Genomic DNA, 26029 nt, shown 5'->3' with positions numbered 1-26029 from the left:
AAATTTTGGGGTGGATTATTCAAAGATTGGTCGTGGCTGAAAGTGAGAAAAAAACTTTGACTTTGGGAGGATATTGCTGGAAGGAGAGCGTCTGGCACAAAAGTTGCAAATGGAATCCATACAAGGAGACCATATGCCTGGGTAGGTGTAACAGGGCAAGGAAATCCATTGGAAATTCAGCATTTTAGGGATGTAAAGAAAAGCAGAGGTTTTGAGTAAATATCCAGAAATGTGCAGAGTTTATTAGAGTTTAGAGATAGTGTAGATACAGGGCATATGGCCCACCGAGTCCACACCAACCATCAATCACCCATGTACTAGTTCTGTTATTCCATTTTTGCATCCAACACACTCGGGGCATTTTACAGAAGCCAATTAACCTACAAACCTGCACGTCTTTGGAACATAGGAGGAAATTGGAAACTCACGCAGTAAAAGGTACAAACTCCACACAGGTAGCACCCGTGGTCAGGATCGAACATAGAAACATAGAAAATAGGTGCAGGAGTAGGCCATTCGGCCCTTCGAGCCTGCACCGCCATTCAATATGATCATGGCTGATCATCCAACTCAGTATCCCGTACCTGCCTTCTCTCCATACCCCCTGATCCCTTTAGCCGCAAGGGCTACATCTAACTCCCTCTTAAATATAGCCAATGAACTGGCCTCAACTACCTTCTGTGGCAGAGAATTCCACAGATTCACCACTCTCTGTGTGAAAAAAAAACGTTCTCATCTCGATCCTAAAAGACTTCCCCCTTATCCTTAAACTGTGACCCCTTGTTCTGGACTTCTCCAACATCGGGAACAATCTTCCTGCATCTAGCCTGTCCAACCCCTTAAGAATTTTGTAAGTTTCTATAAGATCCCCCCTCAATCTTCTAAATTCCAGCGAGTACAAGCCGAGTCTATCCAGTCTTTCTTCATATGAAAGTCCTGCCATCCCAGGAATCAATCTGGTGAACCTTCTCTGTACTCCCTCTATGGCAAGAATGTCTTTCCTCAGATTAGGAGACCAAAACTGTACACAATACTCCAGGTATTGAACCCAGGACTCTGACACAGTGAGGTGGCAAATCTACCTCTGCACCACTGTGCTGCCCTGAAGGTGAATGAACATTTTTGAAAGTGGGATAACATAGAACGAGTGAGAACGGATGATCGATGATCAGCTTGGACTCAATGAACTGAGACGCCTGTTTCATGCTATCTATCTTAATTTGGAAACACATTTATTGCTGATTTATTGGTGGCCACTGAATTAAGTGGTTAAAAGTTTAAGAAAAAGTTGTTGGGAAATAAATTCCCTTTAAGAACAAGAATTAAGGAAGAAAATAAAAAAGTGATATTAGATGTTATTTGGATTATAACCTAGGCTCTTATCAAGTCTCTAAACTGACGAAGGCCTAAAAATGATTTCAAACAAATCACAGAAAACTATCGTTGCCTTATTGTTTACTTGGTAGCAATCTGAACAGAAAACAGACTGTAATAAATTCTAGCATTTATTTTTCCATTTAAGTGTTTGGTTATATGGGGTTGAAGTAAAACATATTTCAGTGTGGGCATCAGAAGTAATTTGATGGTTAATCAGACCTTCACCTGAGAAGTAGCTTTGCATCATTGACCTAATCTGCATTATCACTTCACACACACAATCTCAATTTTTCAAATTGTAATGCAATTTCCATTTCATCCACATTTTTTCTTTTTGTATTGAATACAGGAATGGAACAGTTTAAGACACTTTTAATTAAACTATAATTGTGGTACAACAGCATACGCCCTACCTTTTCCACCCTTGCTTGTAAAGTCATTCTACCTGTAGAACCAGGTATGCGGCTTAACGCAGCTTCAATCTGCAATTAAACATTCATCCCAAATTAAATCCAAAGTAAATGTCAACCAAGCCAGAGATGCCAAAAACAATAATACAATAAATAAATAAGAGTAACACTAGATAACCATAATAGTACAATTATTCAGTATGATATTCTCTGCAATGCATCTGAAGCCTAACCCTGACAAAGACAGGACAACCTCAGATATACGATTGACGGTGATCGTTTTAAACAACGGAGGCGCTGAACCATAACCAAGTACGAGAAGCCACTTTAAGGGGCTTCACCTTTGCCATTGACTGCACCCAATGCTGCTCAGAAGCTGATATGGAAAGACTGGACAAATCTACCAGTGCCTGAGGCAACTTTGGTCTCACAATTAGCACAAAGAAAACAGAAACAATGCACCAAGCTGCATACCAGATGCATAACCAAGCATCCTTATGACTGGTTAGAGACTTTCAGTAGTGGATGGATAGGTCCACATACCTTAGCAGCAGTCTCACAAGATCAACCAACGTTGATGATGAAGTCAACAACAGGACAGCTCTGATGTTGGAAGACTAAGTGTGGGAATGATCAGGAATCAGCCTGCAGACCAAGTTGTAGGTGTACTATGCTGTTGTCATTCCCACTTTACTCTAAGCTTGTGAGACATGGACAGTCAAAACAGACAGGCCAGATAGGTTATCAGTTTCCACATCATCTGCCTGCAAAGAATACTTCACATCAAGTGTTAGGACAACATTCCAGACATACAAATTCTGTCCCAGTATCTACACATTACTGAAAGAATCACTAATCAGATGAACAGGACATGTCAGAGGAATTCTGATGGCAGAATACCTAGAATTAAATAAATGAGTTTGTTTTTGCTGAGTTTGGATTCTCACAACATACAAGAAACTAGACAAACACTTCAATAGCCAAAGTGTACACTTGATGGGCCAAAGGGTTGTTATGACTATGCAAAAATAAAAATAGCTAAATCCAGACTGGGACAATGAGCAGCTCTATCCACGTCGTTTTTAAACACTTTATCGTGCAATCCGACATTACACTGTAAATGAATTGTAAATCGCAATTATCAACATCCTTTTTATTTCGTTTAGTTTAGTTTAGAGATACAGTGCGGAAACAGGCCTTTTGTCCCACTGAGTCTGCGCCGACCAGCAATCCCTTCATATCAACACTACCCGACACACACTAGGGACAATTTACATTTATACAAAGCCAATTAACCTGTAAACCTATATGTCTTTGGAGTGTGGGAGGAAACAGATCTCGGAGAAAACCCACGTGGTAACGGGAAGAACATAAACTCCGTACAGACAGCACCGTAGACGGGGTTGTACCTGGGTCTCTGGCATTTGAAAGCGTTGTAAGTCAGCAACTCTACCGCTGTGCCACTGTGCTGCCTTTAATAGATCAATCTTACTTTGTAGTTTATTCAGCAGTCTTTCTGCCAATCAGCATTTTGGCTGGCAGAATAAAAGCCCAATTGGTACCAGTGAGGCCACACCATCACTGCCCAGTCAAAACACACTCTATTATTTAATATTCTATTTACGCTGAAATACTGCAGTTCAGTTGTTGCAGTTTGAATTGGATGTATTTTAAAGGATCTCAAGAGCTTTATCGCTTTAAAATGACATTATTTGTAAGATTAACTACATGTAAAAATACATTAAAAAAAATTAAACACTTTATAGGGCACTGACCCAGACCAACTGCAAAAAATCTTTATTAAATCCACAGACTATGGTAAAGGACATCATTAATTTTAAACAGAGTTTAATTAAACTTGGCCTCAACACGGACATTAATTGCTCATTGCTTCATTACCTGTTGCTTTTCTTGTGTAAGTGCATCAAAGAGTTTCTCTGTTTCGGCCAAAGCCTCCTTCCTTGCTTTGTATGTCAGCTCGGTCTCATAAGGAGTTTGTAACGGGGACATTTTCTTCTCTTTCTGAGAAATTGTTGTCTTATCTTCCCAGGCTGGTCGACTAGTGGCCGACCCCATCTTGACAGCGTTTAGAACAGACTCAGAAGACAACATATGTTGAAATTTATCAACATGATACCTTGAATTTTGCCTTGCTGCAGAAAAAAACCATCCTTGTTATCAAATGTGCAGTTAATTATTTCTGAAATGCAATTTCAAATATTTCCCAACTGGCTACAAAATTGGCCTGGTGGTAGGAGGGTTGTCTTTCAGATTGGACACCTTTGACGTGCCAAAGAATGGGTTTAATGTTGTTTGCTATATAATATTTACATTTTGATTTAGACTGCAGGTGACCTGTTTGGCATCATCATTTTCTGATGATGCCAAAATTAGTGGAATGGTGACAGTGAAGACTGGTATCTAAGGTTACAATCAGATCAACTCACCTGGGCAAGTGGGGAAGGGAACGGCTGTTGGAACTTAATTTGTACAAGTGAACTTGAAATTGGAAAGTTAAATCAGGACAGAACATTTTTAGTTTAGTTTAGAGATACAGTGCGGAAACAGGCCCCTCGGCCCATCGAGTCCGTGCCGACCAGCAACCCCCACACACTAAGGACAATTCACATTTTATACAAAGCCAATTAACTTACAAACCTGTACGTCTTTGGAGTGTGGGAGGAAATTGAAGATCTTGGGGAAAAAACCCACGCGGTCACGGGGAGAACGTACAAACTCCATATAGACAGCACCCATACTCGGGATCCAACCTGGGTCTCTGGCGCTGCAAGCGAGGTAAGGCAGCATCTCTACCGCTGCGCCATCGTGCCTCCCCATAGTGAATGCAGGACCCTGGGCAATGTTGTTGAACAGAGACCTAGGGGTACATGTACATGGTCCCCTGAAAGTAGCAACACAGGTGGACATCGTGGTGAAGGCGGCATATACTGTATATTGCCTTCATCAGCGAAGCATCAAGTACTTTGGGACATCATGTTACAGTTGTACAAAATGTTGGTTAGGCATTAGAGTATTGTGTGCAGTACTGGTCGCCATACTACAAGAATGATGTAATGAAGCTATAGAGCATACCAAATAGATAAACAGGGATGTTGTCTGGACAGCCCAAGTCTGTTTTCCCTAGGTGAGGTGGCCACGAGATGACATGTTACAAGTCATAGACGAGATGGCATTCTGGTTCCCATAGTAGGGTGTCTAAAACCAGACGGCATAGCTTCATGATAAGAGAGTGGAGGTTTAAAAAGGGTCTGAGGAGTCAGTGCTGCACACAAAGTAGTTTGTAACTCGAATGAGCTGCCAGAGAAAGTGGTGGAGGCAGGAGCACTAACAACAATTAGGAGGTACCTGGACAGGTACTTGAATAAGCAGGACACTAAGGAATATGGAATTAATGCAAGCATGTGGAATTAGTATAGATAGGCACGAAGATCAACAGAAACATAGTGAGCTAACAGGCCTGTTTATATGCTGTGCAGCTCTACAAATCTATGTTACACGGTAAATATTTACATTCTGTGTTTTCCAGTGGAAAGAACTGAAGCCTTTTTCTTGGGCTTGAACTGCAGGAGAGGACTGATTCGGCAAGGCTGACTTCATCCAAGTTAACATCAAACCTAAAAATAAAATGATTTTGTGAAGAAAGTAAATCCATAATCATTTTTTTACAAAACTCCTTGCTGTTCAGACCCCTAGTTTAATTGCAAAGTCATTATTCCATGTCATTGCACTGGAGTGGTAGCATGCAGATGTGTTTGGGATGTTATGTTTTGGTTCTGAGGAGAGACTGGAGAGTCTGGGTTTGTTTTTCTTGGGGGTTAGGAGGCTGAGGGGGGGCAGGATAGTGGGTAACAAAACTATGAGGGGCATAGGAAGGGTGGATAGTGAGAAACGTTGCTCCATAATGAAGATACCCAACCAGGAAGCACAGAGTTGAAAAAGCAAGAGAGTTAAAGATGATAGAAGAGGAAAACAAAACAACAAGTGGAACAAACAGTTTGAGAGGTGGTGGAGGCAGAGACTCTCACAACATTTAACAAGGTAGTGACCTCAACTACCTCCTCTGGCAGCTCATTCCATACACCCACCAACCTTTCTACAAAAGATGCCGCTCAGATTCCTATTAAATCTTTCCCCACTCACCTTAAATATGGTTCTTGATTCCTCTACTCTGGGTAAATGACATTCACCCTATCTATCCCCATCTTGATCTTATACGCCTCTATAAGATCACCCCTCAGTGTCCTGCGCCCCAAGGAATAAAGACCTAGCCTGCTCAACCAGACCTAGTTAGGGCAAGCTGTCCCTGGGTCCTTGGCAATCTAACATTCCAGAGCAGCCTATCGTGTGGAAACTTATCAAATGCCTTGTTGAAATCTAGATGTACCACGTCTGCAGCTGTGTCCTCATCAATCTTCTCAAAACCAACTTATTCAAAAGCCAATCGAGTCAAATATTAATTTAAAAAAAAAATCATTTATGTATTTAGTTGAACTGGGAAAACTGCCTTACCAATCATGAATGGAAAAGTTATATTAAAAAATCACCTTGAACATCACAAAAGGGATTTTCAATACAATTGTGGAAAACCCATTTTTTACTGATAAGAAATTTACTGAGGCATTCGGAAATATCAGCTATTTTGACCGGAACACACTAACACATACACAACATTAGTTACCTTGTCACTGTGTTTTCTTCTTTGCCAAGGAGATGATTAAATCCAGGTGACAGGTTTTCTTTAGGGCAACGCTTGGGACTTGACTTAGCAGACAATGATGTTAGCAAAGTGTTGCGTTTGGCTAGCAAAGACGGGGAGAGCGCAATGTTATAACAATTTGAATAATTAGTTGTTATCTATCAGCTGGGCTCTGCAATCTCTTCAAATTCTGTGGGGGAAGAGAGATGGTTGACCATTCTGGTCGAGACTCTGCCTCTGCTCTGCACCCAGAGCTCCCCAGCACCCAGAGCTCCCCAGCACCCACAGCTCCCCAGCACCCACAGCTCCCCAGCACCCACAGCTCCCCAGCACCCAGAGCTCCCCAGCACCCACAGCTCCCCAGCACCCACAGCTCCCCAGCACCCACAGCTCCCCAGCACCCACAGCTCCCCAGCACCCACAGCTCCCCAGCACCCACAGCTCCCCAGCACCCACAGCTCCCCAGCACACAGAGCTCCCCAGCACACAGAGCTCCCCAGCACACAGAGCTCCCCAGCACCCACAGCTCCCCAGCACCCACAGCTCCCCAGCACCCACAGCTCCCCAGCACCCACAGCTCCCCAGCACCCACAGCTCCCCAGCACAGAGCTCCCCAGCACCCACAGCTCCCCAGCACCCAGTTCCCCAGCACCCACAGCTCCCCAGCACCAGTTCCCCAGCACCCACAGCTTCCCAGCACACAGAGCTCCCCAGCACAGAGCTCCCCAGCACCCACAGCTCCCCAGCACCAGTTCCCCAGCACCCACAGCTCCCCAGCACACAGAGCTCCCCAGCACAGAGCTCCCCAGCACCCACAGCTCCCCAGCACCCAGAGCTCCCCAGCACCAGTTCCCCAGCACCCACAGCTCCCCAGCACCGTTCCCCAGCACCCACAGCTCCCCAGCACCCACAGCTCCCACAGCTCCCCAGCACCCCAGCACCCACAGCTCCCCAGCACCCACAGCTCCCCAGCACCCACAGCTCCCCAGCACCCACAGCTCCCCAGCACCCACAGCTCCCCAGCACCCACAGCTCCCCAGCACCCACAGCTCCCCAGCACCGTTCCCCAGCACCCATTTCCCCAGCACCCACAGCTCCCCAGCACCCAGATCTCCTCCTGATCAAAACATTGGTAATTCTATAATGGGAACAGAGTTGTTAAGCAGGATATGCAACATTCAGAAATTATTCGAGACAAGGATATAAACCAACATTTAGGTTTTACTAACAACTATTTACATTGACTTTTCATTGTCAGAAGTATAGAACCCAATGCAGAAAAAGTAAATAGAGACTAATAAATATGAAGAAAATATTTAACTAAATTATAGATGGTCAATAAGCAAACAGTTAAACCTTTCTAAAGGGTTACAGAAACATACTTACTTGGAGTAGAAGTGGGTGTTGACTTCCTGTTTGAAGGGGGCACAGATGATGATCTTTGGCCTGAAGGAGAACTGTTGCCTTTTGATCTTGTTCGATCCTTACTCGAGTCCATTGATTGGCATCTACTAAAGCTGGAGTCCTCAAATCCTAAGGTCTGTGTGCGTTTCATGACGTCTGCTTACAGCAATAATTGACATTGTCACTTTCATCGATAAATGTTTCATTTCTGAAGCAAATTATACAACTTCTTCCTAGACAGACTTGTGAAATTGAACCCCACAGAAGGGTGATGGAGCTGATCATTGGTCCACCAATTTTCCAGTCATGCCTCTATCGCTGACCTCTTTCTCTCGATTAAACTCCATTGGATCCCCAGAAACAATATCTACAGTAAATGTCTGCATTTCAAGATAGTCCCACTCAAGAGTTATTCAGAAGACAACACAACGTGCTGGCGTAACTCAGTGGAGTTTTGTGGTTCCTTGCCTCTCCCAGTTGTTCAGCTTGTGTTCAAATTGCAAAATTACACAAGGCATTTCTCTGCCCACTTTTCTAACTGCTCTAGATCCTGCTGAATTATTTGACAACCTTCAATCCAAAACGCCACCTGTCCATGTTCTCCAGAGATGCTGCCTGACCCGCTGAGTTACTCTAGCACTTTGTGTCTTTCACTATTCACAACTTTGCCACTGTTTGCTGTGTCTGCAAGTCTGCCTTTCTGCCCACTCACATTGAGAGATTTAGCTGCTAGCCTTTTAAATATAATCTCATTATCAATTTTAAGTCAACCAAAATCTCAACGCTACCTTCTTTGGCTGAAACTCTGACAGTGTTAAGGCATAATCTTCCTTAGTGGCATTGAGGTGCATTCATCATTGTTAACGTCACACCCCATTATTTACAAAATACTAAAGGAATATTGCACGTGCAAAAACACAGATGCAGTGCCATTGTAATAATTTGCAATTATATAATGACACCAATATATCTAACATCTGTTAAAAAAAATAGTTTAAATGAACTTAGATTCAATACAAACAACAAAACAAGCATGGCAGGGTGAACAGAATAAGCTGTGCTTACTTGCACCATCTCTTGCTGCTGACACATAGTGTAATGGTGTTTGTACTCCCCAACTTTCAGAAACCTTTCTCCCATCAAATTGTTTCAATGCTCTCAGAATGGGAGGAGTTGACAAGTCCAAGTCATTTGAAAAATCTTGCTGAGTGCAGGGATGATCTTTCTCTGGTGGAGAATGGTACCTGGGCAGAATAACAAACGAGAAAGGACCTTTTCTAAGTATCGTCTGTGATCCTGTAAAACCTCTAGCTTTATACCAGCATAGCTAGTGGCCACAATATTCCAACAAATTCCGATCCAGCGAAATACGTTTGAATCCCAAAGTGGAGACTAGAGAATTTAAATTCCAAGTAGTAAATAATTAAATGCAGAAGTTTAAAAAATATCTAGTAACAGCAACCATAATATTACCAATTTGGTTAAAAGAACATCAACGCCCTTTGGGAAGGACATTTGCCACATACCCAGCCAACCTATTCTAGTTCTTTCAGCCCATCAACGTTATTCAATTGAATTGAATACTTTATTGCCACATGTGACAAGTCACAGTGAAATTCTTTGCTTGCAAGGTATGTAAATAGTCGCCACATAAGGGGCATTGACAAAGTTACAAAGCACCAGGACCACCCTCGTTCCCCCCCCCCCCCCCCCCGTTATTGACTCTTGAACAATTCAGTGGCACTTAGGGATGGGCAATAAATATCAGCAATGCAAGTTTAATCTACATCTCATGGGCAAATATAAAATGGATCTTGTGGGGGCGTGGCTACGTTCTGCAGCTGTGGCTCACCGGCAGTCTCTCTGTCTTTTTTTTTGTTTTTGTCTTTGTTATCGTTTAAATGTTTCTTTTGATTTATTTTTAACTCTGTATATGTGGGGGGTGGTGGGGGGGTGGGGGAAACCTTTTTTTCTAATCTCCTCCTCAACGGAGATGCGACCTTTACCGTGTTGTGTCTCCGTTCGCGCTACGGCCTAACACCGTGGAGTCGGCAGCCTCCAGCTGGGATCGACCTTGAAGACTCCGGTCGCAGGGCCTGGACTTACCATCTCGGAGGCTTCGGCCGTGGGCCCTGCAGACCGCAACATTGGGAGTTCGCAGGTCCCTGGCTGGCGACCGGCTTTCGGGAGCTCCAGCCGTAGCAGCTTCGACCGCCCCGAAGCGCGAGGTTTGATTGACCCGCTCGCAGGCCCCTCATCGCCCTGCGTGGCCTGGCCGCGGCACTTTCCATCGCCCGGTGGGGGCTCAGGACTTTCATCGGCCTGCTCGGCTCGGCCCTGGGACTTTCCATCGCCCGGTGGGGGCTTCAAAAGTCGGGAGCCTCGATCGCCTCGTGGCACCACGGGAGAAGAATGAGGAGGAGATAAGACTTTTCTTTGCCTTCCATCACAATGAGGGTGTGGTGTGCCTGGAGCAATCACTGTGATGGCTGTTTGTGTTAAAAATTGTAATTGTGTGTCTTGTGTTCTTTATTGTCTACTGCCGGACCCTGACGTGAGAGGACGCTGGCGCTATTTGTTCGCCGCTTCTCCGTCAAGACAGTTCGTCTGTTTGTTTTTATGTCTTGACTGTTTTTGTAAAGCGTCTTTGAGCATTTGGAAAAGCGCTATAAAAAATAAATGTTTATTAGTATTATTATTATATCTTTGTATTAAATGATTGCAATAATATTTATACCACAAGCAAGATCTCCCTGGGAACAGCTTCACCAGGACTGGTTGATTCCGTTAATAAAGGATAAACGTTCAAACAGGGGGTACATTCTCATGTAGATGAAATAGGAGGTTGTTCTCATTATACACTTAAAAAACTGTGGTCTATAATAAGAGGATGTAATTTTATCAAGTTAGCATAGACTGTTTCCACAACAATCAATACAATATAAACACACGGTATGATTATGAAATGTGAACTAAATTATAGCTACAATTGCTGGTGCTATTCTATGACCTGCCTTTTTAAGCCCAAGAAAAAGATTTTGTTTCTTAATACTCAATTAGAACTTAATACTCAATTCTCCATGGATAATTATATGTGCCAGAGAAGAGAAAGCTTACAAACAGTTATACAGATTTAACCTTTGACCTAATGAACTAGATGTGGGGACAGGAGGCATGACTTCCAGCATTTACAAATGTTAGGAGTATTCATATTCTTTAGAAGGTCACAGGCTGTGAAGATGAAAAATAGATGTCACAAAATTGAAAATCAAACATTTTGGGTGAAATGTACAATTTAAAGTAGGAAGCAGGAACAGAGTAATTTGGAAGTTCTCTCAGTTGCTGCAATGCAAATGTCACATTAAAAGGAGCTGTTCACCAAACCAGGCAGCAACACAAACAGCATTCTTGTGCCGTGCCACAGCCTGGATAAACCAGTAATGATGAGTACACCAAATGCCTTCCCTTTAGTGATATTAATGAACCAGGTGGACTTTTACATAAATCCAATTATTATAGACATTGTCCTGCCTTTAAATGATTAAACTAATTGTGAGCTGCACCTGGGTAGCTATCTTAAATCACTTAAAACCATCGATACAGTAACAAAGTATTTTTCAATGCTTTAGATTACAGCATAAAGCTGAAAGCATGGCTGAAGAAGGGTCTCGACATGGCTGAAGAAACATGGCTGAAGAAAAGTCACCCATCCCTTCTCTCCAGAGATGCTGTCCGACCTGCTGAGTAACTCCAGCATTTTGTGTCTATCTTCAATTTAAACCAGCATCTGCAGTTTTTTTTCCTACAAAGCTGAAAGCATGCCTGGTGCAAGAATAAGAATTGAAGACGCTGAAAATTCAAAATATAATCAGGGAATGCTGTATCTACTCAGCTTGTGAAGCAACTTCTATGGACAGAGAAACAAAGTTAATGTTTAAGTGCAAGGATTTTGATCAGGTGCAGGGTCAAAGACTTGTGTACAAGAGAAGAACTCTGGGTGTTTAATGGGTTGAAGACGTTATCACATTGAAGACAGAGTCTAAATAAGTGGATCCCTTTTCGTTGGGAAAGACTGAATTAGTGGGGTAGTTCTGAGCCCTCAATCATTTACTATCTATATTAATGATGTGGGATGAGGCAGAATATAAGCATTGCAAGTTTGGCAATAAGATGAAAATAGGTGGGTAGAATGCAAGGCTATTTTGATTCTGCCACAGGATATAGAAAAATTGAGTGAGTGGGCAAGAACTGTGCAGGTGGGGGTTTATTTTAGGAAAGTGTGAGGCTTTGCTGAGCAAACATGGACTGGGCTTTCTTGTACATGAAACACATTTTTTTTAAAATCAGGAGGAGCTTGTAATTAAGGGAAATGATATCGAGCCTTTACTGATAAAGCTTAAAAACGGAGTCGTCATATTGCACAGGATGTAGTTGAGGCTGTGCAAAGTTTTGGTCCTCGTATTGAAGAAACAGTTCAGCCATAGTTAACAGCTTACATCATCTGGATATTGTGTAGGAAAATAAATAACTGCAGATGCTGGTACAAATCGAAGGTATCACAAAATGCTGGAGTAACTCAGCAAGTCAGGCAGTATCTAGGAGAGAGGGAATAGGTGACGTTTCAGGTCGAGACCCTTCTTCGCACTGGATATTGAGGACTTTCCCATTCCTCTCCCCCACATTCCCCATTTCTCTGCAACTTAAAACACTTTGTTTTCTCACTTTTCCAGTTGTGATGAGAGACTGAACATAAAGGCCAATTCCCTGTTTTTGTCTCCATTGCCGTTGCCTAATTTGCTGTTACCTGCATTTTCTGTTTTTATGTCTCTAGTAAAGCTGTGGGCTGACCTTCTGGGATGCAAGTGAGTTTCCTCAAATCCGTCGCCAGAAGCACCATAGTTGTTCTCTAAAGGTTGTCCTGTGAAGATGGAATAATCAGAACCTGGAACCAGCCACTTGCGTCTCGCCACATCAGCAGGAGATTTTACAGGAGAATGATCTGCATCATGGTGGTGGAAAAAGCTGTTTTTAAACAAGAGAACAATGAAACAATTCAGATACATCATGAAAGGCAAAATATTGATTAGCCCATGATTATTTAATTCAATGTTTTATCCACATGACTTGCCTGTTTAAACTTCTCCAATGGGAGCATAAATTAAAAGTTACCTTTGCTAATTCCTGAGTTGGCTGTCTTATGAAGATGAAGGATAATTGTCTAACGAGCCAACATTCTCTTATTTCATATTTTTTCATATTTCAGATACAGCGCGGAAACAGGCCTTTTCGGCCCACCAAGTCCGCACCGCCCAGTGATCCCCGCACACTAACACTATCCTACACACACTAGGGACAATTTTTCACATATACCCAGTCAATTAACCTACATACCTGTACGTCTTATGTTTAATAAAACAAAAGCCAATCTTATATATTCTCAACAGAGTAAATGCTGCAAGACTCTTTCAACTAGCTGGAGCTGGAAGCCACATGTTTCAGAACAAGGAGCAGACCTTTAAGTGAGTGAAGGAGTGTAACGTGGAGGATCGTGAAGCTTTACAATTCCCTACCCTTGAAAGATGAGGATGCTTCAATGAGTATATTCAAGTTTGCTATTGATAGGTCAAGATCTGGGGAAATCACAGATATGGTCAAAAGCCATGAAAGGGAATTTTATGTAGAAGTTTTATGTAAAAATGTTTTTGAAAACATAAGCTTTGACTCGCTTAGCCCTTTACCTGGTGTTCGATGTACGTAAACAACCATCTGCACCAGTCCGAACCTTTATGTAGTTTTTCTCATGGTCTGCTTGTCTAATCTGAGCCTCGAGTTTTGAAACAACTCTGAAAAGAGAATAAACAATTATATTACTGAAGTGCAGGTGGTTGAGGGAGACCTTATAAATAATATGTGGAATCATGAGGGCATGGACAAGGTGAATGGTCAGTGTTTTCCCACCAAAAACTAGAGAACATGATTCAAGGCGAGAGGGAAACGTTTAAAGGGGATCAAGAACCAACATGGAACAAGCTGCCAGAGAAAGTGATAAAACTGGGTATAATTATGTTTAAAATACATTTAGACAGTTACATGGATTAGAGGTTTAGGGGCCAAATGTAGCAAATAGGGCTAGCTCAGGTTGGCAAATTGGTTGGCTTGAACAAGTTGGGAAGTACAGATACTCCACATGGATACAACTGTGACTAAATACAATGACTAATTAAATGTAGGTTATTTGTAAGCTCTACTTACCCTTTAAAACTACATTCAGTTAAAGGGATGGAACAAAACAGAGAATTACAGAAAATGTTATTACAGAACTTGGAAAGCATTGACAGGGTTGGACAAAGTTATATTGATTGATGAAGGAGAAAGCAAGCATTGCAAATCCACCAGTGATTTTTTTTGAGGATGTAATTAGTACAACAGATAAGGAAGGACCAGTCGATTTGGCATATTTAGACTTTCAGAAAACATTTGATATGACTCCAACATAAGAAGTCTTGAAATTAAAGCACACAGGATTTGGAACAATATATTGCCATAGATTCTTGATTAGTACGGGCGTCAAAGGTTATGGGGAGAAGGAGAATGCGGTTGAGGGGGAAAAATTGATCAGCCACGGTCGAATGGCAGAGCAGACTCAATGGGTCAAATGGCCTAATACTGCTCCTGTGTCTTATAGTCTCAAACTGTGGTAGTTTTGCAGGAAACTTTATAGGTTTTAAGAGGTATTCAAAATCTGATCACTTTTAAATAAGTAAATCAAGAGAAGCCGGTCCCATAAGCACAGATTTCAAAAATTTAAAGCATTCAAATTGAATGGCGAAATATCAAGAGATTTAACAAAAATATATGTTATGGAGTGACGACTATGATCTGGAATGTACAAACTGACAATCTTTTTCAGTCTGAGAGTTGTGAATCTGTGGAATTCTCTGCCTCAGAAGGCAGTGGAGGCCAATTCTCTGAATGCATTCAAGAGAGAGCTAGATAGAGCTCTTAAGGATAGCGGAGTCAGGGGGTATGGGGAGAAGGCAGGAACGGGGTACTGATTGAGAATGATCAGCCATGATCACATTGAATGGCGGTGCTGGCACGAAGGGCCGAATGGCCTCCTCCTGCACCTATTGTCTATTGAGGTGGTATGCAGAGTCAATTGTGGATTTCAAAACAGAATTAGGTCAATTTTTGAAAATAAGAGTTATACAAATGCAAGGAACGATATTGGATTTCTCCATACAGGGCAGGCAACGACGGAATGGTCTCTAGCGCTGCATTCCGATGTGGGTTATGGTCAGTTAATTAGACTGTGAAAGATAACAGCACAGGAAGAAATGTCATGCCTCTGCTGCATTAGAGTATATGCAACTTGTAACATGGAAAGAAAACATTGGCTCAACACAGCAAAATGGAGTGTCAAAGAAGCCTGATCTTAGCCAAATATTACATTTTCTAAACATCATCATTGTAAAGTATCAAAACTCACGTTTAAAATTACGTACAAAATAGGATTTTGCCAAGCTTCCATTGTGTGATAAAACAAAATATTATTATCTAACCTTTTCAGCTCAGAAATCTGAGAATTTGCATCGTACAGTTTATCTTCAGTAGTATTTAAAGTTTCCTGGGCAAGAAAGAAAATAAGAACAACTGTTGACAGTGTCTACATTTGGGTAATTCTTAGTCACGTGTATGACCAAAAAATAGGAAAAATTGTGGAATACATCTCTTCTAATTCTGAAAGCATTACAGGTATATTGTTTTGCACTGTATATATGACTTATATATGTCAATGTTTATCAAGAGAAATTTTTTAATGTTATGCAGACAATGTTTGTTTAGGATCAGAGGTCAAATTTGACTGGTCACGTGTGTGACCTCACACGGAAGCATTTTTTCATATCTCAGTTTTATCTTACAAATTCTGTGAATTTAAAAAAGCTAGAATGTTCATATCTTTAGCAGACATGCATTATAGTTCTCTAGGTAGGAAAATAGCAATGAATAAGATTAATCTCTTACAATAATTTTTTAATGTGTTACTTTATGTGATGATGTCTGGTCACATGTGTGACATTTTGGTTTACTTTCCAAAGAATGGCCCATTTATGCATTACACAGAGGGGAAAAAAGATGTTTTGGACTTGTCTTTGAATAGGAAAGGCCACTAATGCTGGCAAATATTAGCAATAACTAGACATCAGGATTGACATGGGGAAGGTGGGCCACGGGACCATTCGTATGCTGGGCATTTCTAGGATTTTAATGTTACATTTTTTTTAATTATGAAGGGCTTCCAGAGTCAATAGGGCAAGAAGTGCTTCTTTTGGTGGAAGGGAGAAAAACTAGTTGACTTTGAATCAAGATGAGTGGAATAAGAACCAAAACTGACAGGAGGACTTTTTTTTAAAGTTACATAGTAAGTAGTGGATGTCTAAACTGCAGAGCAGGTTCGATTATAGCGGTCAAAAGGGGATTGCATAAGTAACTGAAAGGAAAAGCAAATAGGGCAATGGGGAGGGGGGAAGGGGACTAACTGGATTGCTTGTGTGAGCTGCGTGGATCAGATGTGGCCAATGAATTCCTTCTTACATAATCATATGGTGAACCCAAACTGCAAAAGACATTGGGAAATTACCTTGACACTTTCATGCTCTTTCCCCAATGATTCGTACTCTTTAAGCAGCTGCAATGCAAAATATCCATCCTTAAATTCAAACCTTCAAACCAAATTAAAGATGAAGTACTCTCCGAAAAAAATCTACAGCAAGAAGTAGTTGAGCACAAATAGTAGAATCTGTTCTCACAAGCTAAATTAATTAATTACAACAATTTTTAACTCACATCCTGCAATATTTTGTGTTCTTGTTTTCTTCTGGCATCTTTGTTATCAGAATGTCTGTAAGCTTTTTCAAAAGCCTCTTCGAGGTCTTTCAGCCTGCTGTTGAGTTTGTTGACCATGCCATCTTTCTCCTTGCTGTCTTTGCGCATTTCATCGAGGCGCTGTTGTAATACTTTGGCCGTGGTACTAACTGTATCGTAACGCGCGGGCCAGTCAGCCTGGTCAAAAGGACAAGTGTCATTTCCAACAGTTAGTAAATAACATGAAAAAAAAAGAAACGAACTGGCATTACTGGGGATGGCACTTATTATCCTCAAAAAATCTTCTAACCTATGGTACAGACTCCACTTAGGACTAAAGCAGCAGTTTTATCAAGAATGAATTGTAGTATTTGTTCCAAATGATAACAAATTCTACTCTCTTACTTAAAGAACTTTGACTCACCAATTGCATTTCCATTAAGGAATTCTTGTTCTCAAGATCCTGAATTACCGTGGCAGCTTCAGTTAATGTTCTTTCTAGTTGTTCACATCTGAAAAATCCAAAGTAGCCGTGAAAGTCTTGCAACAGTTTCAAAGTTATTGTCAATGCTCAGAAAATAATACCTGTGGGTGATGGGAAACAATTCTGCCAATATTCTTAACCTGGGGATGTAGAGTAAATAAATACATTCCAAGTTCCCAATCCTGATCAGCCTCCAGTGACCATTTTAAACTTACACATGCAGATATCTGAAAATAATTATTTGTAATAACTTCTCAGAGTGGAATTATCCATTATCACACGGTATGAAAAATGACCACTTCAATAAGCCACTAAAGACAGTCAATGCACAAGACATTTCAGGAGACAAGAACTGTACAACGTGATCATTTCCCACCATCTCCCGCACCAGTTTAAATGTTGTCAGTATTTTTGTTCTCCAAGTTTAGCTTTAGTCAAGTACCATTTATTGCTACCAGTGGCTAATGACACACTATTCTGATGCATCTGGACTATCATGCTGTTGAACAGGTCAAAATACTCCTGTATATGTTAATTTTCTAATTATATTTCGACTATTTTAAGCAAATATATATTTTTAAATGTATAATAGAACTAGAGCAAATATATTTTTTGGTTATATTTCAAAAAATTACACGCAAGAACAGTAAGTGATGTTAAGAAAAAATATATATATATTTTTTAATTTTATTTTTATTTGAAACAAAAAACTACCTTTTGGAAAGATTCTGGTTATGTTTCTCTGCTTCAAATATTGCTGGAGGTGAACTTAAAGTATCCAGTTTCTTCATAAGGCTGTCGATTTCTGCCTCGTAGTACGCTCTTATGTCGGCCACATGACGTGCATGCTTCTCACGCAAGTTTAGGCGAGCACTAGAAACAACAGTTTTAAAATAAATAACATGAATTTAAGTTTATGATGCAAAAAAATAAATTGCATAAGCATATAGTTTAGTCACATTAAGCCTCTGAAATCTGTGTAAACAAATTTACAGTTCCCTAACTGACCTCTGCTATAATGTTCAAGTCTGCATTCAATGCTGACTGGAAACATACGGAAACCTTGCTTACATAAGATAACTAAAACAGTTGGGACTATTGATAGATTCCAACCAATGTAAACCTAAGAGGTTTCTTAAACAATGAGGTATTTTCACAAAGTGTTCACTTACGTTGATAGTGCAATGGGATCCTCAGGAGATGAAGCAGAAACGTCATAGTTCAATGATCCATTTATATTCTTTTCACTCCTCAACTCAAGGCAAGGCACAGATGATGGAGTCAATGTGGAACAGCTGTCCCTGCCTTGCCCTTGCAAGGTGCTTGCAAGCCGACTTTGTTTCAAGCTTGTACAATGTTGGACATTGTACATTGGACCTTGGACAACAGTGGAAGACGGAGAAGCAAAATGGCAATTCCAGCTTTGAGAAGGTGCTGAGCTTTTCTGTACAGTACATTTGGAAGTATCTACCAATCCTGATTCTGGAATAGTACATACATACGAATTTGATTTCGGGTGGTAACAGCTTTGTGTGGTTACACTGATGAGAGAGTCTGGGCTAGCTGAAGACAGTGTATCACATTCAGAGACCACCAGCGGGGTACCACAACGATCATGTGGAGAAAATGTTGCAGTTGGTTTCATGTGAAGCATTGGATCAAGTGTTAAAACCTTAGGAGGACAAGAAAAGATAACAGATCAACTTTTAATGTAAATCTTCATTCAAATATGAAGATGATTTACACTTATAAACAAATATCAACTGTTCTTTCAAATAAGAACATACAAAATATGAGAAGCCATGCAGTCCGTAATGCCTTCTCAGCCAGTGAATAAGATGATAGCTGAACTTCTACCTCAGTACCCCTTCATCCCACACTTGTCTAACAACCCCTTAAAATCCAATAATGTCTGTGAAAATTAAAATAATCTGTAGATTGCTGGAAATCCAAAATAAAAATATAGAATGCTGGAAACATCACTCAGTGAAATGAGAGACTGTTAACATTTCTGGTCCAAAGAAGGGGCTTTGACCTGAAACATTAACGTTTGCCTCACCTTCCACAGATGCTGCCTGTTTGCCTCACCTTCCACAGATGCTGCCTGACTTGCTGAGTGCCTCTGACACAATCAATCTCAGGCTTGAATGCAGCAAAAGAACCTCCACAAACATCTTGTGTAACTTTTTCCCTAGATGAAGAAATTATTTCTAAACTCGGTCCTGGGTAGCTGACTGTGTGGATATCTATTAATTAGCCGATGACACCACCGTGGTTGGCTGACTTACTGATGGTGATGGGTCAACATACACAGGAGTGATAGAATACCTGCTTGAGTGGTGCCAAAACCACATCTCACTGTGTCCACATCAGTCCAAAGTTTTACCCGACCTAAACCCAACCACCTGGAACCTATCCTGTATTAAGTATTCCCTACCTTTCCAGTGACAATCTCCAATGGTTTTCCACAACCTTCGAAAGCCCTGTGGAGATTAATGAACCACCAAAATACACACATTCCTTGCCACAAGGGTTTTCACTCATCCCAGTTTAACTCAGATCAATCTCAGCGAGTTATTTTGCTTCTGAACCACTGTACATTGTATCTCCTCTGCTCCAGGACATCCAGTAATTGCCTTCAGATATTCTATTGCTAAACTTTCTGACCTCCCAACACTAAAACTATCTTAAAAGGTACAAAAACTTGTTCTTGAACTTTGCCTTAGCTTCCGCAATTCAAACTTAAACGTTTCAGTACACCACATTCTTCTAATTCCCAAAACTATTCATTAAAAATGTGAGATCTGCTGCTAATATGTCTAAAAGGCAGTTGCCCAGTTGCCACCTCCCCATAGACACAAAATGCTGGAGTAACTCAGCAGGTCAGGCAGCACCTCACCTTTCCAGCTTTCACCCCCTTAATCCATCAGTGTGAAGAAGGGTCCCTTGCAGACATGTTGCCCATCCATTTCCTTCCACAGATGCTGCTGAGCCAGAGTTCCTCCAGCACTTTAGGTTTTGCTCAAGATTCCAGCATTTGCAGTCTCTCGTGTTTCCAAAATGTGGTTGCATTGAACAAAATTGTCTTACCTGTGGAGGTGAATGAAGGCGTGGAGGTGAACAAGAATCCCAGGCAGACGGACTCGCTTTGTCCTTCTGCTTCATACAATATATCTCCTTCAGCGATGGAATCTCACACTGAGAGTCTGCTGGAAACTAAAAATAAACACTTTTGTTTTTCTCACTCTCGTGATATGGCCCAGCTTAATGCAAGTCTTGAAAATATTTTAAGGTAATTAAGAAAGCAAACCAATCTCAGAAACTATTCCCTTAGATTTTTTTGTTCTAATAATTGGTGAGATAAGGGAATATCTTAACCTTGTCAGCAAGTATGAATGAAATGTGGAAACACACGGCAGAAAGTGGTGAACACAAGTTTATAAGTTAGGAAACTGCAATCACATGGTTTGGTGACAGAAGATGCGGCCGACTCATTACACATGCTTAGAAACAAAGTCTGCAGAAGATAAAGATTGAAAACACTCTAACAACAAATGTTTCACCTAAGCCTGTCGCTGCAGGTTACATTGGTGCAACTGGAGTATTGCGTACAGTTTTGGTCTCCTAATCTGAGGAAAGACATTCTAGCCTTAGAGGGAGTACAGAGAAGGTTCACCAGATTGATCCCTGGGATGGCAGGACTTTCATATGAAGAAAGACTGGATAGACTAGGCTTATACTCGCTGGAATTTAGAAGACTGAGGAGGGATCTTATAGAAACATATAAAATTCTTAAGGGGTTGGAGAGGCTAGATGCGGGAAGATTGTTCCCGATGTTGGGGAAGTCCAGAACCAGGGGTCACAGCTTAAGGATAAGGGGGAAGTCTTTTAGGACCGAGGTGAGAAAACATTTCTTCACACAGAGAGTGGTGAGTCTGTGGAATTCTCTGCCACAGAAGGTAGTTGAGGCCAGTTCATTGGCTATATTTAAGAGGGAGTTAGATGTGGCCCTTTTTGCTAAAGGGATCAGGGGGTATGGAGAGAAGGCAGGTACAGGTTACTGAGCTGGATGATCAGCCATGATCATATTGAATGGCGGTGCAGGCTCGAAGGGCCGAATGGCCTACTCCAGCACCTATTTTCTATGTTTCTATGTTTCTAACTGAGGTTTGTATTGCAGAGCATTCACGAGCCATGCAGCCACAGAGATAGATGGCTGGAGTTGGCTGCTCATCAAGTGTGAAATTAAAATGTCTGGTTCTCTTGGGAGTTGGAGCTCTCTCTGAACTATTCTGAAACCCACTGGCATGAAGACAGTCCGGATTGCCAAGGTGCTGACTCTCTGCCTAAATGAACAAAACCACTTCGCATTCATTGCATTTTATGGAATCATGACATAGGAGGCAATTCAGCCAATCAAAACTATCCTGGTTAATACAAAAATGTTGTAAGATAAAAATCTAATCTACTCTATTGATAGACAATGTTATAGTTATTATTCAGTCTGAAGAAGAGTCCCAACCGAAAACATCACCTATACATGTTCTCCACAGATGCTGCCCGACCTGCTGAGTTACTCAGCATTTTGTGTCTTTCCTTGCATCTGCAGTTCCTTGTTTCTAACAATATTTATCCTTTTTTTTAAAAAAAAAGTAATGCACGAGTCATGATTGAAATTATATCAGCAGTTTAATTGGTAACGTTTTTTACACAAGCAAATTGTTTTCATGATTTTGAATTTAAAATCACAGCATTACAACAAGCTGACACTGATACCAATCTGCCCATTTGTCAACTTTAGGCCCATATCCCTTTACTCGCGTGGTGAAGCCTTCATCGTCAGAGGTGCAGCTTCGTGGCTCGACGAAGCCCGCGGCCATCATTGCCCGGGCCTGTGGAGCACGTGGCTGGGGCCTGGGTCGGCACCATGGAGAGGACCCGGCAGCGTTAGTGGAGAGGTCGGTGCGGCGGTCGATGATGGCGCAGACCGACGGATGAGGACAGACACGTGGAAGTGAAGACGTCACTGCCGAGAGATGGAACAATGGAGGACATGGTGTGGGGGAGGGGGAAGAGCAATGGGGACCCAGTGTGAGGGGACCACCGTGTGGGAGGGGGGTAGAGCAATGGACAACCCAGTGTGAGGGGACCGTCGTGGGGGAGGGGGTAGAACAGCCCAGTGTGAGGGGACCGTCGTGGGGGAGGGGGGTAGAACAGCCCAGTGTGAGGGGACCGTCGTGGGGGAGGGGGGTAGAACAGCCCAGTGTGAGGGGACCGTCGTGGGGGAGGGGGGTAGAGCAATGGACAACCCAGTGTGAGGGGACTGTCGTGGGGGAGGGGGGTAGAGCAATGGAGAACCCAGTGTGAGGGGACCGTCGTGAGGGAGGGGGGTGGAGCAATGGACAACCCAGTGTGAGGGGACCACCGTGTGGGAGGGGGTAGAACAGCCCAGTGTGAGGGGACCACCATGGGGGAGGGGGTAGAGCAGTGGACATTTGCTTCCACCACTACCCCTGGCAGCGAGTTCCAAGCACCCTCCACCCACTCTACAAAGAAAACTTGCCCAACTAATCTCCGTTAAACTGCCCCTCTCATCTTAAAGCCAAGCCCTCTAGTATTTGATATTTCTATGCTGGGAAGGTTTTGGCTGTATATACTATCTATACCTCTCAGTTTCATATACGTCTATCAGGTGTGATCGGTTAGTTATTTTTCTGGTTAAATTCCCCCAATTAAAAATAAAAAACAAATGCAAAAAGTTTCCAAAGCTACATCTGATGTTAAATGCAGCCAGCAGGGTTGACCAAATACTTAAATAATTACATGCTGTCACACCTGACAACATCATGTTGGTATAAGAAGAGGTTGCATAAAACTTGCAGCCAGCCAGTTTCAACGCTGCAGTTGGTTAGCCACGCTCATCCCCACTGCTGCTTCTCCATTAACATAACTGCACAAGAGGCCCTTCTTTTTCTACAAACCAGCATCTGCTGTTCCTTGTTTTCCCACTTCACATGCATTGTAGTAAATTCATAGTTTTATGTCCAAAAGGAAGAGACAAATTAAAGCCTGGAAGCAATGTTTTAGATTCTTAAATTATAAAAGAAAAATGATAGAATTATGCCTCAAGACATCATTTGAATCCATTCAAGAATTCAGGTATTTGGGAAACAGCTGGAAATAAAACAGCTTCTCTGTGAAAATTAACAGTTTTACTTTCTTTCTAGCGTACACAGATTTCCTCAGTGATATATCACTGAAAGTAGACTGGCTGCTTAGTGAAGCATTTCCTACATACGTGCAGTGTTTTGTCAGTTTTGGAGGGAGAGAATACATCAGAAAGATCCGTCTCCTTGTTCTTCGGTAAAGAGTAGTAGAGTTCCCTCTCATCCATTTTCCAATAAGATAACCCTAAAGTTAAAGTAAAATTAAGTAAACAAACATTTATGCATTCAATTCCTACAAAACTAATCTCACAATCTTGATATCAGAAAACTAATTAGGAAATTACATGGATCTCACGCGCTCCATTCCTTTATTTTGAGATTAAAAAGGGGCAGCTAGTCGTTCCCCATCTCCTGGAGCCAAAGGATCAGTGATGCTGACGCTCTGGAGCAGGGTAATCCACATGACAAATAGGGAACTACTCAATCTCTACTGGCTCCATCCCAGAACCAATTCACTAGAATGATACGTGAGCCAACATCAGCACCCAGTGCCAGTTTCCCACCACCTTCCATTCCCCAGAAAGCCCTGGTGGCACCACCTTCAGTGGCTGCCTCGCCAACAGTCAGTCTGTCCTGCAGTGGTGGCACCACCTGGTGGCACCACCTTCAGTGGCTGCCTCGCCAACAGTCAGTCTGTCCTTTCTTCTTTTTGTTATTTTTAGTGTGTGTTAAAAGTATGTTTTAGTGTTCCTTGGTTTGTTTTATGTGGGGGGTGGGGGAAAGAGTTGGCGGAAACTTTTTTCAATCTCTTACCTCGATGGAGATGCGATTTTTTTCCGTATCGTATCTCTGTCCGCACTGCGGCCTAACGTCGTGGAGATGGCAGCCTTTCCTGGAGACTGACAGGAGCTCCAAGCGGCAGGATTCTGCGGGACTTTAACATCGTGGAGCTTACGATCCCTTTGCCGGGGATCGAAGGCCTGTGGACTTTAACATCGTGAAGACCACGGTCTCTGGTAAGAATAGACCGACTCTGGAGCTCCATGCCGCGGAGAGAGTTTCAACCGCCCCGACTGCGAATGGTTTTACTGCCCCGACCATGGGAGAACAAGAGGAAGAATATTGAACTTTATTGCCTTCCATCACAGTGAGGAATGTGGAATCCACTGTGATGGATGTTTATGTTCATTTTTATGTGGTTATGTGTCCTGTTGCTATTAACTGAGTATGGCTGTATGGCAACTCAAGTTTCACTGTACCTTAATTGGTACATGTGACAATAAACTGACCTTGAAACCTACTTCTTCTTTAAATACCCTGATGATCGAGCCTCCATAACCCTCTGGAGCAGAGAATTCCAGAGATTCACCATCTATTGCCCGAAGCACCCACCCCACCACCAATCATGTAACTACTGAGATTCTCCCACTGATCGAAACATCACAGCACCTACTCCATCAGATTCCTTCAGAATGTTATATATTTCAATTAAATCATTTTTTAATTTGAAATAATTAACTTGAAATAATTTAAATTTAATGTATTTAGCTGCTCATGATAGAAGAACCTTCTTCGTTAGATTAAGCTCTTAGGGCTAAAGGAATCAGGAATATGGTGAAAAAGCAGGAACGGGGTACTGATTTTAGATGCTCAGCCATGATCATATTGAATGGCGGTGCTGGCTCAAAGGGCCGAATGGCCTACTCCTGCACCTATTTTTCTATGTTTCTACCACAGGAATTAACCAAGTGAATCTTTTTTGGGTTGCCTCCAATGCCAGTATATCCTTTCTTAAATAGGGTGCAGTACTCCAGGTATAGACACCTATACCCTGTACAATTGTTACATCACTACCTTACTTTTAAATTCTAACCTTAGTGCAATAAAGGCCAATGTGCCATTTGCCTTGCTAAAGACTTATTGCACCCGAGATGCTGCCTAACCCGCTGAGTTACTCCAGCACTCTGTGAAACGTCACCTATCCATGTTCTCCACAGATGCTGCCTGACCTGCTGAGTTACTCCAGCACTCTGTGAAATGTCACCTATCCATGTTCTCCACAGATGCTGCCTGACCCGCTGAGTTTCTCCAGCACTCTGTGTCTATAAATGCAATCAGTGTACATGGAGGCCAGCACCATGTTTTTGGATGATGTTGCTGAGCAGAAAGATGTAATTGATAAATAGAAGGGAACCATGAATAATGAGAGGTAATGGTATTTAAAGTTTAAAAAAAAGGAATTCCTAATAAAACCCAAGATTACACCAATGACGTAGTCATGCTGAGTTCTAAAAACTTTTGAAATTGAAACAGCAGTCAAGTACCTCACCAAGTATTTTCCCTTGAGCTATAAGCAGTCAGAAAACTGGGGCAAAGTTCATGTTAAGACGCCCAATTATTCCTCAGAGAAATACTTTAGACAGGTTTGGAGGGATATGGACCAAACGTGGGCAGGTGGGACTAGTGTAGCTGGGACATGTTGGCCGGTGTGGGCAAGTTGAGCCGAAGGGCCTGTTTCCACACTGTATCACTCTATAACTGGTGTAGCTGGGACATGTTGGCTGGTGAGGGCAAGTTGGGCCGAAGGGCCTGTTTCCACACTGTA

The 26029-nt window shown here is 42.1% G+C and overlaps 1 protein-coding gene across 4 annotated transcripts in view; it reads right to left on the bottom strand.

The window, feature by feature from the left end:
- Positions 1 to 26029, bottom strand: part of mphosph9 (M-phase phosphoprotein 9) — a 38866-nt gene that overhangs the window by 1564 nt on the left and 11273 nt on the right. Inside the window, exons 7-22 of one of the 4 annotated variants that reach the window (XM_078421395.1) lie at positions 23556 to 23668; positions 20348 to 20473; positions 18430 to 18929; positions 17972 to 18130; positions 17198 to 17285; positions 16756 to 16971; positions 16550 to 16597; positions 15471 to 15535; positions 13647 to 13751; positions 12757 to 12930; positions 8974 to 9152; positions 7891 to 8067; positions 6487 to 6607; positions 5319 to 5422; positions 3687 to 3940; positions 1791 to 1859 (exon numbers count right to left, since the gene is read on the bottom strand). In XM_078421395.1, the coding sequence (XP_078277521.1) occupies positions 1791 to 1859; positions 3687 to 3940; positions 5319 to 5422; positions 6487 to 6607; positions 7891 to 8067; positions 8974 to 9152; positions 12757 to 12930; positions 13647 to 13751; positions 15471 to 15535; positions 16550 to 16597; positions 16756 to 16971; positions 17198 to 17285; positions 17972 to 18130; positions 18430 to 18929; positions 20348 to 20473; positions 23556 to 23668 (2498 nt within the window). Of the gene's footprint in view, positions 1 to 1790; positions 1860 to 3686; positions 3941 to 5318; positions 5423 to 6482; positions 6695 to 7890; positions 8068 to 8973; positions 9153 to 12756; positions 12931 to 13646; positions 13752 to 15470; positions 15536 to 16549; positions 16598 to 16755; positions 16972 to 17197; positions 17286 to 17971; positions 18131 to 18429; positions 18930 to 20347; positions 20474 to 23555; positions 23669 to 26029 lie in introns of those variants that run through there. The other 3 variants (XM_078421396.1, XM_078421398.1, XM_078421399.1) reach the window with 3 other exon arrangements.

This window comes from Rhinoraja longicauda, chromosome 25, assembly GCF_053455715.1.
Source record: "Rhinoraja longicauda isolate Sanriku21f chromosome 25, sRhiLon1.1, whole genome shotgun sequence".
Taxonomy (NCBI): Eukaryota; Metazoa; Chordata; class Chondrichthyes; order Rajiformes; family Arhynchobatidae; genus Rhinoraja; species Rhinoraja longicauda.
This window is presented reverse-complemented; position numbering and strand designations above follow the sequence as displayed.